The 12,754-nt window shown below is 41.8% G+C and overlaps 1 protein-coding gene across 1 annotated transcript in view; it reads left to right on the top strand.

Moving 5' to 3' along the window:
- The first annotated feature begins 1,130 nt into the window (after positions 1-1,130).
- Positions 1,131-12,754, top strand: part of COX10 (cytochrome c oxidase assembly factor heme A:farnesyltransferase COX10) — a 96,233-nt gene continuing 84,609 nt past the window's right edge. The window contains exons 1-4 of the mRNA XM_031599182.2: positions 1,131-1,251; positions 1,783-1,907; positions 3,365-3,668; positions 12,171-12,295. Of these exons, the coding sequence (XP_031455042.2) occupies positions 1,209-1,251; positions 1,783-1,907; positions 3,365-3,668; positions 12,171-12,295 (597 nt within the window). The 5' untranslated portion in view covers positions 1,131-1,208. The remainder of the gene's footprint in view (positions 1,252-1,782; positions 1,908-3,364; positions 3,669-12,170; positions 12,296-12,754) is intronic.

Below are 12,754 nucleotides of genomic sequence, written 5' to 3'. Positions count from 1 at the left end.
ACCCCTTCTCTACAGGGGTGCAATTTATTGCCCAAGTGAAAGGCAATGAAAATCATTAAACCTTAAATCTCAGCCCTGACACAGAACCCTTGCCTACTTCAACCTTTTCCTCCATGACCCGAACTGCCCCAAAACCAACCAGCCATCCCAGCCCTCTATGTAGCCATTGTGTGTGTTTGCTATGTGGTGCTTATTTTATTTTCGCAGGTGTAAATTTAACTTGAGACCAAATGTCTGAAAGTTACAAAAACTTGGGATGCAAACAAGAGCTGCGAAGTGATAAATGCTGAGTGATGAGAACTCAGAGTAAAACAGGATATTAATTGTAAGAAATGTGAAGTCCTAATTTCTCCCCAGCTCCCCAAATAGATTAGAAGTGGAAATAAATGCTTCCAAGTAGGATATTCTTAGTGAATTAGAGTGAGTGTTTTCATTTTATCTTCCTAATAATGATTTAAGATGACTTTTGCATGAATTTAAGCACTATAAAGAAATGAAAGCCTGGGGGGAAGACATTTCTGAAGCAGATTTCCATGTTAAAATATCGAGAACCATTTTCTTAAACATTTCAGTGACTTATAGCCCACATCCCCTGAGCTTGAACTCTTAAGAGAAAACATTTTAAAGCTGTCTGTGGGTGCGATTATGCTTTACTGCTTGAGCAGTCCGAGCTGTTCCCCTCCCTTTCTGGTCAGACTGCAGCAGAGGATGCTTCCGCAGTGCCTCGCACCAGCTTTCAGCCTGTCAGACCTGCCCTGGGTGGGCTCGAAGAGCAAAACGAGTGTGTTTTCCTCTTGAGGTCAGCAAAATGAGTCTGCTTAGCGGCCCCAGCAAGGAGCAGCTCTGCTGCAAGTGAAGGCAGACAGCACTGGGGAGCATCAGCCCCTGCAACGCGACCTGAAATGTCACCTCGTGCAACACGCAGCTGATTGCAACTTCCCGAAATGCCTTCAGCAGCTAAATACCAGCGTGTTCTGGTTCTTCGTTTTAAACACTGGGGTGATGTTGTGAACAAGAATGTGCTCAGCAGCCCAGCTGCAATTCATGTTCATTTTTACCGCACCTCACTCTGCCGTTTTTCTTTCACGTATGACACGGACCCCCCCCCACCGGAAGTGCCGACCCGGAAGTTATTTAGAGGTCAGAGCGGGCAACATGGCGGCGCCCAGGCGGTGAGAGGAGAGGGCGGCGGGAGCAGCGGCGCGGTCATGAGTGCTGCCCGCTGCTGCAGCCCGCCCCAGGCGCTGGCAGGTACCTCGGGGAGGGCAAAGCTGGGGGCCGGGGATGTGGGAGCTCCGGGGGCAGTTGGTTGGTGTGTGTTCCCCGGCTGTCCCGGCTCCTGTGAGGTGTCTCAGTGCGAAGCGGCCGGGGCTGATTCTGCCCTTCGGGGTCGCGTCGTTTAGTAGCGTTCCTGACTGACCCCGTCCTCATCTCTGTGAAGTTAAACGCAGGCTTTTAACGTACAGGGCACAGGTCTCGGTGTCAGCGTCCTGCCTTGTGCCTGCTGCTTTCTTTGAAAGCTGCTCGTATTTGAGATGATTGTGAAGTGCAGGAGGAAGGAGACAAGTTTAGCAGTGCGTGTCGGTGCGGGGTGGGTAAACTTGGAAGTAAAGCCCCATGCCCTGTGCTTTTAGCTCACCCATCGGGACTCCTCGCTCCCCTGTTTGAGTGGCCTGGTTCTCATTTCTTGTGATGCAGTGTCCCATCAGGTGACATGCTGCAAGCTGAGTTACAGGTAAGAGGAGGAACTGAAACTGATGTTCTCTTCATTCCTTTCAATAGGGATATTTGTCTGGCACTTGAAGAAAACAGGAATTCGGCAAGTCCCATGTCAGTTTGTGCACCTGTGCCGAGCGCCTAATGACAGACTGATTACATTTCAGTACTTTAACTTTCTTAGACGAATGGTAAGTCATGGAATGTATTTATTCTATATTTCTTATTCTTTAAGTATCATAGGATCATAGAATGGCTTGGGTCAGAAGGAACCTCAAAGATCATCAGTCTTCACAACCCCCTGCCACAGCAGGGTCACCAACCTCCACATTTAATACTAGACTAGGCTGTCCAGCTCCCCATCCTGGCCTTGAACACCTCCAAGGACAGGGCATCCACAGCCTCTCTGGGCAGCGTGTTCCAGCTCACCATTCTCTCTGTGAAGAACTTCCTCCTGATGTCCAACCTAAATCTTCCTTCCTTCAACTTAAAACCATTTCCCCTTGTCCTGCCATTATCTACCCTTGTAAAGAGTTGACTCCCCTCCTGTTCATAGGCTTTATTTAGGTACTGGAAGGCTGCAATGAGGTCAGTATGCAGCTTTCTCTTTTCCAGGCTGAACAAGCCCAGCTCCCTCAGCCTGTCCTCGTAGGGGAGGTGCTCCAGCTCTCTGATCATCTTTGTGGCCTTCCTCTGGACCCTCTCCAAAAGCTCCCTGTCTGTCTTGTACTGGGGGCCCCAGACCTGGACACAGTACTCCAGATGGGGCCTCACAAAGGCTGAGCAGAGAGGGACAATCACCTCCCTGTCCCTGCTGCCACCCCTCTTCTGATGGAGCCCAGGATACCATTTGCTTTCTGAGCTGCAAGGGCACACTGCTGGCTTATGTTAAGTTTTGTCTCATGTGATGAGTTAATATTGGAGAGTGGTTTAGGAAAAAAAAATATATTTCTCGTATCTGGCCAGATCAGGCAAGCATCTCCTTTTCTGCATTGAAGGGCTAAGCAGTTGAGATCTGTAACATCTGAAGTTGGAGAAGGCCTGCTGCAGTGAGGATAATGCTGTATGTTGCCCCATGTCCTCTCCTGACAGGGGGCCTTTGTGCCTGTGGAGTGTGGTACTCATCTTCTGCTGGGAAACAGGAAATTGAATTAATTTTACATTTTCTATTTGTTAAAATTATGTTAAGACAATCATTCATTTCTTATAAAGATGTAGAAAGTTGAGTACTTATTTTGGGAGACTGGAGTTATTACATACCTATGTGTACCTCTTTGCATATACCTGAATTAATCATTCATGAATCAGATGATACTCTCTAATGGTTTTAAAAATGCGTTAAGAAAAATTTGCTGTTGAAAGTAGAAGGAAAAAGGGAGTTTGTTTAGAAGAAGTTCTTCAAAGTTAAGTAAATGTCATTGAGATAGTTGTGAAATGGAAAGATGCCTCTTTTGTATCTTGTCCAAGCTAAGAAACTTTTTTTGTCCACAAAATAGGTGTGAAATTCAGGCTAATTCAGTCATGTCACCATAGGAAGTAATAATCATTAAGAAGAATAATGTAGCACTAATATCGGTGATGATAACAACGTGAAGTTGACAAAAATATCTTCTTAATTAATCATGTTAAAATTTATCATTCTATCTAGTATGTAACACAGTACAACAAAGACCTCAGCCAGCAAGTGAAACCGAAGTCAGATTCAGTTGTGTCTCCATTCCGTGAGAGTCAATTGGATCAAGAAAGAAAGGTTATACACAAGATTACGCCAATTTCACCTGTTCATCAACCTTTGTCTGAGTTGAGAGAAATTAAGTCAGCTGCAGAAATTGGAGACCCAGCCACGCCACTAGCAGCAAAATCCAAAGAAGAAGGGCAATGGAGAGAAATGAAGCTACGGCTGGATGATTTGCCAGGAATTCTGGCACGTTTGTCCAAAATTAAGCTAACAGGTACTACTGGTTATTTTTTCACTTCTGTACATCCTCCTTGATATTTGGAGTTCTCTACTATGTTAATGATACTGTGTATGTTTTTCTGTGATAATTTCCACTTGGGTGACACAAAGTACCTGAGTCAATTCCATCAAATGTGTGCAGGGAAAAATAATTTAGAGCAAATAATTCTTTGCCCGTTAAATTTATTTACATCGAGGAGGAGCTTGTGTTATACCATTAGCTAGCTTTCTGGGATCATAGGCGAATGTTGATACAAAAAAATAATGTAATACTGGATTAGGAAGTAATCTGCACTGCATTAAGATAAGGCCGATTTTCTTAAGTTTACCATCCTCCTGTCTTATTTACTTACCTTCTATTTTAGTACAGCTAAATATTTACATATTTACATATTTAATATCATATCATATTAGCAGTACGAAGAAAAGACAATTTGAAAAATTTCATAGTTTAAAAAGGAAAAAATTTGGGCATGATCAATTATGTTTTCTGAAATAAGGCAAAACTAATCTGTGTAGTCCATAATGGAATTGTACCTTCAAAGCAGCAGTTTTAGCAATTGCCTTGTAGTCTAACTACATTTATTTATTCCAATAGTAATACACAATAGCTATAAATGATTTCTTTGAGAAGTGCTAGTGTTATATGTAGGGTTATATGTAATGATATGACCAAAGCCTTGCATTTTATCTCTATCAAGGCCAAGAACAGAAATATTCTTAAGTCCCTACTGTGGTGCTGTTTCTGAGATTGAAATAGATTCTTGATAATAAAGCTGTTATTCTTTGCCATAACAATTTGTTATGACAAAAATCCTGAATTCAGTTTACTTTCTGAACATTTTTGTTCTGCTGTATGTGTTTTCACTGTTTTTCATGGTGAAATTGTACTGACCACATACAGTGTACAATGGCCATTTAAATTTTCCTCCGCTGAAGAAGCCTTCTAGTTCTCAGTGTTGGTGAGACATCTCATCTTTTGGACTTCACTAAACTGATTAAGCTTTATTAATAGCCTTGGTGATTTCAGATTTAGGCATATAAAACTCCTACTGACACATTCATCAATTCTCAGGATTATCGTACTTCAGGTTTTGCAGCAGCTTTGTGACATGTGCAGTCAAAATTGTCGCCTCTTCTTTGTGTGTGTGTAGTGGAAATGTTAAGTCACAGCTTGAAGCAGTGATTGAGCACCTGGTGGGAAGGCAGAGCCAACCCAGGGGAGCTCAGGTGTGTGCAATGCAGCTGAGTGACTGGAAGGGGTGGAACCAGGATGCAGCCCTTCCCAGGCCTTATTTAAGTACAATGGAGGTCAGGAGGTCTTGTTGGAGATCTCTCTGTACCTGGGGCCTTTCAAAGGTAAGCAGTTTTCTTCCTTTATTTCTGTGCCCACAGCTGCTGCAGTTGAGCAAGTCCCCACTTGCTGCAGCCTAGGACCTTGCTGCTCTGCTGTCATTGCTGCACTTTCCATCTTGTTACAGTGTGATACTGATCTGTCTTCTCCCTACTGTGCTGTTAAATTTTTAGCAGTGTTTTGTTTCTGTAGTGCTTACCACGGATAATACATAAGGGCTACGTGAATAATTAGCTCTTGGCACCTTTTCAACGTGGTGATTTTGTTCAAGTGACTGTTTTATGTGAGCTTGAAGCCTGTGCTAGTTATTGAAGTAGGATTAAATTAGAAAAAAATAATAATCCTCAATAGGTCCAGAATAAAAAGGTAAAATTCTGTGATAGAGCATCCAATTTTGAGGAGGAAAGGAAGAATCAGCTCTTGTTTTAAATTCTTTAAACATTCATTCTTAAATTTGCTGTTATTCCTTAGAGGGAAGCTCTGTGTCACACTGGTGCTTCTCAGAGCAGGAGTTTCAACAACAGCTCTTGGGTGAAAGAGTGTCTTTTTTCTGCACTCTCTTTGTATAACCTCACTGTTGCTACCAAACTTCAGAACAGCTTCTAGTAGTTCTTGTTTAAATGCTGAAGACAACATTGCAGGCAACGGAATGCTGTTCTGTTTTTAAGTGTGGTGTTACTGGAAAGCTGGGGAAGGTGAAGGTTACAAAATTTCATTCATTTCATAGGGAGCCAAGGGGATGAGCTTTGCAGCTGTGAAGAAGGTATAAAGATGCAAGAAAAAGTTAATTTCTCTATGTTGTGATCTTCGTGTATTTGGCAGGGAGATTTTATAGAAATTAGGGAATATGAAAGTGTAAGTTGGAATTTGGATGCAGAGGGGTTTGTAGGAGAAGAGTTCTGTTGGCCTTTGGGTTGTAGGGTAGCGTGGGAGGCAAGAAGGAAGAATATTGGGTGTAATGTGTGGAGTTAGAAAATGGTTTTAGTTTTTTATCTGAGTTGTGTTATCGTGTGGGCAAATCCATATTCTGTACAGAGTCTGGTGGTGGAGGTCTTTGGTTTATTTATTTCTTTTATTAAAAAAGAAAATAGATTCTCTGAGGTCACTTTTATTTTTGCAAATGGCACACAACCCAATTCCCTTCACCCATGGAGTTCTGATAGATCTCATATCCTGTGTGTTGGTTTTGGCGGGCTCTTTATTTACACTCTTTAGAGTATAAAATAACAAAAAAACAAACTGTGCATTATGCTAAAATGGGACTTCCTTGTGCCCCCATCTTTTCCCGCTGCTGAAGTAAAGAGCGTGTTTGTTTGTGTTCTGAACTGTAATTCACCTTTGAAAGGAAATGAGCTTAGTTATTACCATACCCTCCTGCCTCATGTAAACTATAGTTCATAGGACTCTGCCATTAGTAACTGCCTTCCCAACAGGGAAAGATTTTTCTTGTTTGTATTCCTTTGCCATAAGAAATGATTAGGGGACTTTTAATTACTCGTCGTGTAATCTACCTTCTTGGGTTTGGTTTCCATCCCTGCATTCTCTGCTGGCTGAACAGCTGTCTCTTACCATCCTGGCACTTGGGAAGTGAGTGCATCTGCCTGATAAGTGTTCAGAATTATAAATTTAATTGTTTTCAGCTTTATCACAAAGCTCACGTGGAGCTGAGAAAAGCAGAAAGAAGTATGGCACTGCAGTAATTCTAATCATTCATAATGTGAGCACATTAAGAATTTCAGGTTCTCTCATCCCCTTAAACTTCATGTAGTGTTTTCCCCTGTGGTTGCAGATGAAAGCTGAAGTGAGCTGAGCAGGGAAGCTCAACTTTGGTTTTGAATGTGGGGGAAGTGTGACGAAGGCACTGTGTGCAGAACAGTGAGTGTCCTTAGTGAGCTGTGCTTTGTGAACCTCGTTGTTGCTCCTGTACTGAGGGCTGCCTTGCACTTTGCTCTCCTGGTGATGATGACTGGTTGGCATTACAGCATTTTGTGTAGTGCAGGTCTGAGGAGTGGGTGTGTATCATCAGCCAGCTGTAAACGGAATTGCAGATTTCTGAACAGCTGTGGTGTTTTTATCTACATTGCAAGCTCATTGTGGGGCTGTGTCTTCAGCTTCTCTTGGGCTGTGCCTGGAATTGTTGAGTCCTGGCTCTTGTTTCTCCTACTACTGTGATACCAACCTGCAATTTTTGGTAAAGACATGCTAATACTCTGATGTTTCAGGTGTTTAATTACCTTTATCCCATATTTTAATATACAGCGAACGTTTTCATTTGACCTCTTAAACACATAAATTTGCATCTAGTGACTGTTTTACACATTTATGGTTTAACTGCTTGCTTTTTACCCAGAGTCCTTCCTCCTAAAGTTTTCAGATTTTATAGTGTCACGTTGCAAAGCACTTCTGTTTCCTAACTCTTCAAAATCATTTTAGAAATTTGGTATTTTTTTCCCCAAAATACACGCTAACAGTTAATCCATTAACATATGATGAATGTTTTATTTCTATTCTGATTACGGAAGCCTTGTTTCATATCTCACTGGCTGGATTCTGGGCTGGATTGCTTGCTTTGGTTCTGTGTACACAGCATCCATGAGTCACAGAGGCCTCTGAGTGACTTTAGGAGGCCACCTAAGCTGGTTTTTCCCAGGGCAGGACCAACTTCAGGTGTATCATTCGTGTTGTTCTGTTCTAAAAACCACCCAGAGATGGGTAATAACTGGCTTTGCTCCCGTCCTTTCTGCTGAAAAGCTTCTTTGTGGATCTGACAAAAACCCTCTTTTGCTTCTATGGAAGTATGTTACTATTTCTGCAAACACTAAGGTATCTGGAAACTTTCTAAAGTCTGCTTTGCTGTGTTGCTCTCACTGAGGATGTGAGATGTTTGGTTGTGTCTCAGAGAGTTCAACCCACAATCCTATTCATGTTACATAAGAATGATGATCTGTACCTTAGGAGAGAGTTCAAAAAGGCAAGCCTTGGGGTGTTCATACCTTGGTAATTCTGGAGTCATTTGTCATCTTTAATAGAATCATTCCAGGGTTTACCACAGTCAGATCAGAATGGAACCTGTTGTGCTTTGTCCTTGCCTGGGTGCTGTGTGTGCTATGGGCTGACTCCAGGGCTGGTGGAATCAGTGCTCTGAGGAAGCCCATGGAGTTGTTTGGTGTTTGTTTTTAAGGCAGAGATTTATGGGTTGTTCTGCTGCTATCTAATTGTTGGTAGCTCCTTCCTCAGGAAGGAAGATCTGGATGTTCCCAAGTCAGGGGCCAAAATTCCTCGTAACAGGAGAGTTGGAAGAATCTGTGCTCTTGTTCTCAATTCTTTTTTGCATCCTCCTTTAAGAGAACAATCCTATTTTATTTACTAGAAATCAACCAGAGCTTATTAGATGTATTGCTTACGTATGGATTTGTCTGTATAGTAGTAGTGATCCCCCTGCACAGACACCCTGAAGTGGAAATGAGGACTGGGGATATGTGCTCCTGCCTGGCACTGCGCTCATTAACACCCTGCTTCATCCCTGCATCCATCACCTATCTGCAAAATGAAGATGATGGTTATCCAGCTTTGCATAATGATTCTGAGCATTGCTGAGCTGCCAAGTGGTGGAGTGTCTATGACTAAATAAGGTGTCTGTGTGTGCATGGGCTGAAAGCCTGCTTGCAGCTGCCCTAGTAAAAAAAAAAAAAAAAATCCATTTGCTTTAGTGGAGTTCCAGAATGTTTCTGCTTCAACCGAGAGCAAAATTTATTCTTTAAATTGTGGCTTTAATACAGCCAGAAACTTTGAGAAAGATTTATCAGTGTTCCTTGTATTGATTGTTAGAAGTCTATGTGTATTTTTAGTCCGAAATATATCTTACAAGTCTGTCACAGTAGTTTTCATTCTCTGGTTATTAAAGCAGTAACTATTATCCTATCAAAGAAACAAAGCTTGATAGTGATATTTTACTAGCAGTTACTACAAAGAAAACTAAAGGAAGAAAAATAAACTATTATTGCAGTTTTTCCATGCATTTTAAAGTTGCTCAACAGTGAGAGCTGATTGCTGTTTGCCTTGTGGTATTGCACTTGAATTTTATATGAGATGATTTGTTTCAAATGAGTGTCCCAAATTTGTTTGCTTCAAGAGCTGGGCTGTCTGTAGTCTGTGGGTCTGTAACAAAACGTAGATAAGCTTTCTCCTGCCTTTAGCTTCCCTGAAAGCAACGTGTGACACTTGAGGAATTCCATCAGCTCTTGGAAAGGTGCTCCTTTTACAGGTAGTGTCCCTTATAGGAGTACCTAAACTCTTGTAATACAACAAGGAACTTGTGTCTTAAAATAGAAATCCATTTGCTTTTGTTCTTCCATGTATGCTGGTGTGTCATCAGTGCAGGGACAGAAGGGAAATCTAAAGCTGAATTGGTTTGCTTTGGATTTCTTACCCATTTATTTTGGCTTGGCTACTTTTTAATAGGAGGTAAACAAAATATAGTGCAGTGATTTGCATGCTATAAATACAGAGTTATAAAGGCAGATTACACTACAACGAAACTGAAAAGGAATGCAGAGAATACAGTGCACTGTAGACTTTTGAATGTGTTATTGCTGGAAACACCATTATTCACTTTTTTTTTTTTTTGCACCAGTGCATTAGCATTTTTGTTTTCATTTAAATTGAAGTCATAGACAAATGTGCCTTGTTAATTGCTGGTGAAGATGTTTAAAAGACGTGAAGTCAGGTTTAGGTTGAGATCATAAGTTTAAATCCTGGCTGCTTTTTGAAGATAATGCCAGCTCTCATCAACAAATCTTGAAAGGATCGATTTCAGCTATTCTATAATAAGGTGAAGTTAATTTGGTCCCTAAAGCACTAAACTAACAGAGATTAAAAAACAAACAGTCAATGACCTCATTCCCTTGATGTGATCTCAGTTAAATATACTTTTCCTCTACCAAGAAAGTAGAAGAGTAAATTATTGCTCTCACAGTAGAGGAAAATAAACTTCTCCATGCAAAGGGAACGTTTTCTTATTTGCTCTCAATGTGTTGCATTCAAACTGCAGGACGTGAGACAAGCAGTAAGCCTTGTGTTCAGAGCACAGCCTGGCCAGCCAAAGTACCTGTTGGAGCTGGCTGTGTGTGAAGATGTTCTGCAGCCTCTTTGTAACAGGATCGCGATAAGTCGCACTGAAATATCTGGCTGAAATTAATCTGGAGAAATCAATTGGGACGTTAATTAGCGCTGTATCTGTACTGTATGAGGATCTCTGTGAGGTCAGTGTATGGTAATGTTACACTGCCTGTTTGCCAATCTGCTCCTCCTTTCCTCTTCAATAAATGAGTTGGTGTTTTCCCATAACAAATTGGTGTAAAGTGCTCTCTAAGATAAGTTTTAATTAAATTCTTGTCTAGAAGTGGAAGGGTGATTTATTATGCCAAAACATGAATGCAATCACTCTTAGTAATACAAATGCTACTGTTTTACTCTCCTCTTTGGGGTGTATTTTTTAAAATTGGTTGTAAACCCAATGAGTTTAATATTTTCTTGTACTCTCTGCTATGAAGGATGGGAGTTTAGAAGCTGTGGAAGCAGGATGCTGTGCCTCTGACTCCTGAAGAATTGGGGTGCAGCACTCAGAAACAACAGTCCTGTATGTCTGTTAGTCTGCCTGGGGATTACAGGCTCTTCTGTGATTTCACAGCTGCTCAGAGGGATGAGGCTTCATCACAGGTTCGTGGTGGCTTAGGAGCAGCTGAAAGGAGCAGAGGGGAGAGCCAGGTGCTGGTGTGGGGAGGCAAAGCCATCGGCTTTGCTGCTTGTAAGCCTCACACTTGCAGACAGCTTGTGTAACAGCCATCATGTGAGTCTGTCACGAGGCTAAGTCATGTTTATAACAATATTAGATACATTATTATCATAATATTCGGCTGCTGATGGATTTTAATATTTGGAGGAAAGTTTTGACGAGCAGCAAGTCATCTTCAGCATCGTTTTATGATTAAATCCTAATATTCTTATGTAGGCAAAGTTCTGGAAAGCAGTGCTTTGCATGTACATCCTTGCTGACAGATCCCTGCCATGTCATTTACTTTTTCATCTCAAGTAACACTACTCAGCAGTAATCCCAGTATTTTCAGTCAGCAAAGGTTATTTATTTGTCACTTAACTTTGGATAAATAGGAGGCTTTGTAGGAATTGGGAAGATGAGAACGTTTGGATTCTTTAATGCATACCTTTAATTTGAGGACTGGAACATAGTTACACGCAAAATGTTTTTTAACTGCTTTGTTTGATAACTGTATTAATTTTAGATTGTAAGTTTCAAGGTCATAAGCAAGAAATTCAATAAGTGCTGTCTTTTATAATACAAGAAGTTTTTCATTTTGTACCACTTCTTACCAAATGCAAGTTTTGTATGACCTATTATTTAGGTGATTACAGTATTAGGACTGAAACTTTAAAGATGTGATTTGCAGTGCTACGCTGAAGTTATAATTTTGGATGACAAAACTGATCTGGATTTCTGTTAATCCACTGGAATTTGGACTTCTTTAGGTGTTGCTAACTCTGTGTGGTGATGTGATTGTACCTTCTGCCTGAGGTGGGCATGTCCCATGGAAACAGCATAGCAAGTGCTCATGCAGCAAGGTTACTGAGAGCACCAGGTGTTGTTTGCATATCTCTGTATACTTTTTGGTTTTATGCTCTGCTTAAGTCGCTTCTATAATTTGATATAAAATGCATCTCAGCCTGCAGTTTTCCATACTGTTTTCTTTCCTGTTAGACTTTGCAATGGTATGTGGGCTACTGGGGAAAAAACATACCTTGTGTGTTATGAGGCAATACGCTCCTATATCAATCCATACAGCAAAAAGTACAGTGGTTTTATTCTCACTTCTAATTATATGCTGATGGGTCTGGGTTTCTCATGTCATCCCTGACTGTTCTCCCTCCCATCTTTGCCTTACATAAGCAGCATTGGCGTTAACAGTACTTTGTTCTTGGAGCTACTTCGATCCAAAAAAGAAGCAAAAAGTGAATCTGCACTGGGATTCTTTCAGGACATGAACACCTCAGGACTTTACCAGTAGTGATGTGCATAAAGGAGATGGTTTCTTGTTGATGCTCTGACCTGTGCTCTTGCTTGTGTTGCAGCTCTGGTGGTAAGCACGGCATCTGCTGGCTTTGCCATGGCCCCCGTCCCGTTTGACCTGCCTTGTTTCCTGCTCGCCTCTCTGGGAACTGGCCTGGCTTCCTGCGCTGCCAACTCCATCAATCAGGTCAGTGCCACGGCCCCTCTGTGAGCTGCTTTGTCCCAGCTTTGGGAATGCTGCCTGGTGGGAGTGAATGGCAGGGTGTGCTGTGCCTTCAGCTGCAGCCCCAGCCCTGGGCTGTTAAAACTGACACCACGAAAGGGCGACGTGTCTGTGAATTAAAGTGAAGTTGCTAGGCACGGTGTGTTTATTCAGAATTGAGTTGATGAGGTTTTAAGCCTCCCAATAACAATGTTTATCTTGATAATACCGTGCGTGGATCACTGCAAATGACACAGGAAGAATGGTGTAATTGGAGTATCGGAATAGCCAGCAGGGCTCCAGACTGATGGGCTTGGATGCTGCATTGCATGACCTTGTGGGATCTGTCTAAAGGAAGGCTCAGAGCTGCTTGTTCATTGAGTGAGATGTTGGTGGGGTTTGTGCCCGTGTTCAGAAAATTGAATTATAGCTTGGAATCAGGGT

The sequence above is a fragment of the Phasianus colchicus genome, chromosome 20, assembly GCF_987193195.1.
Source record: "Phasianus colchicus chromosome 20, bPhaCol1.hap1.1, whole genome shotgun sequence".
Classification (NCBI taxonomy): Eukaryota; Metazoa; Chordata; class Aves; order Galliformes; family Phasianidae; genus Phasianus; species Phasianus colchicus.
This window is presented reverse-complemented; position numbering and strand designations above follow the sequence as displayed.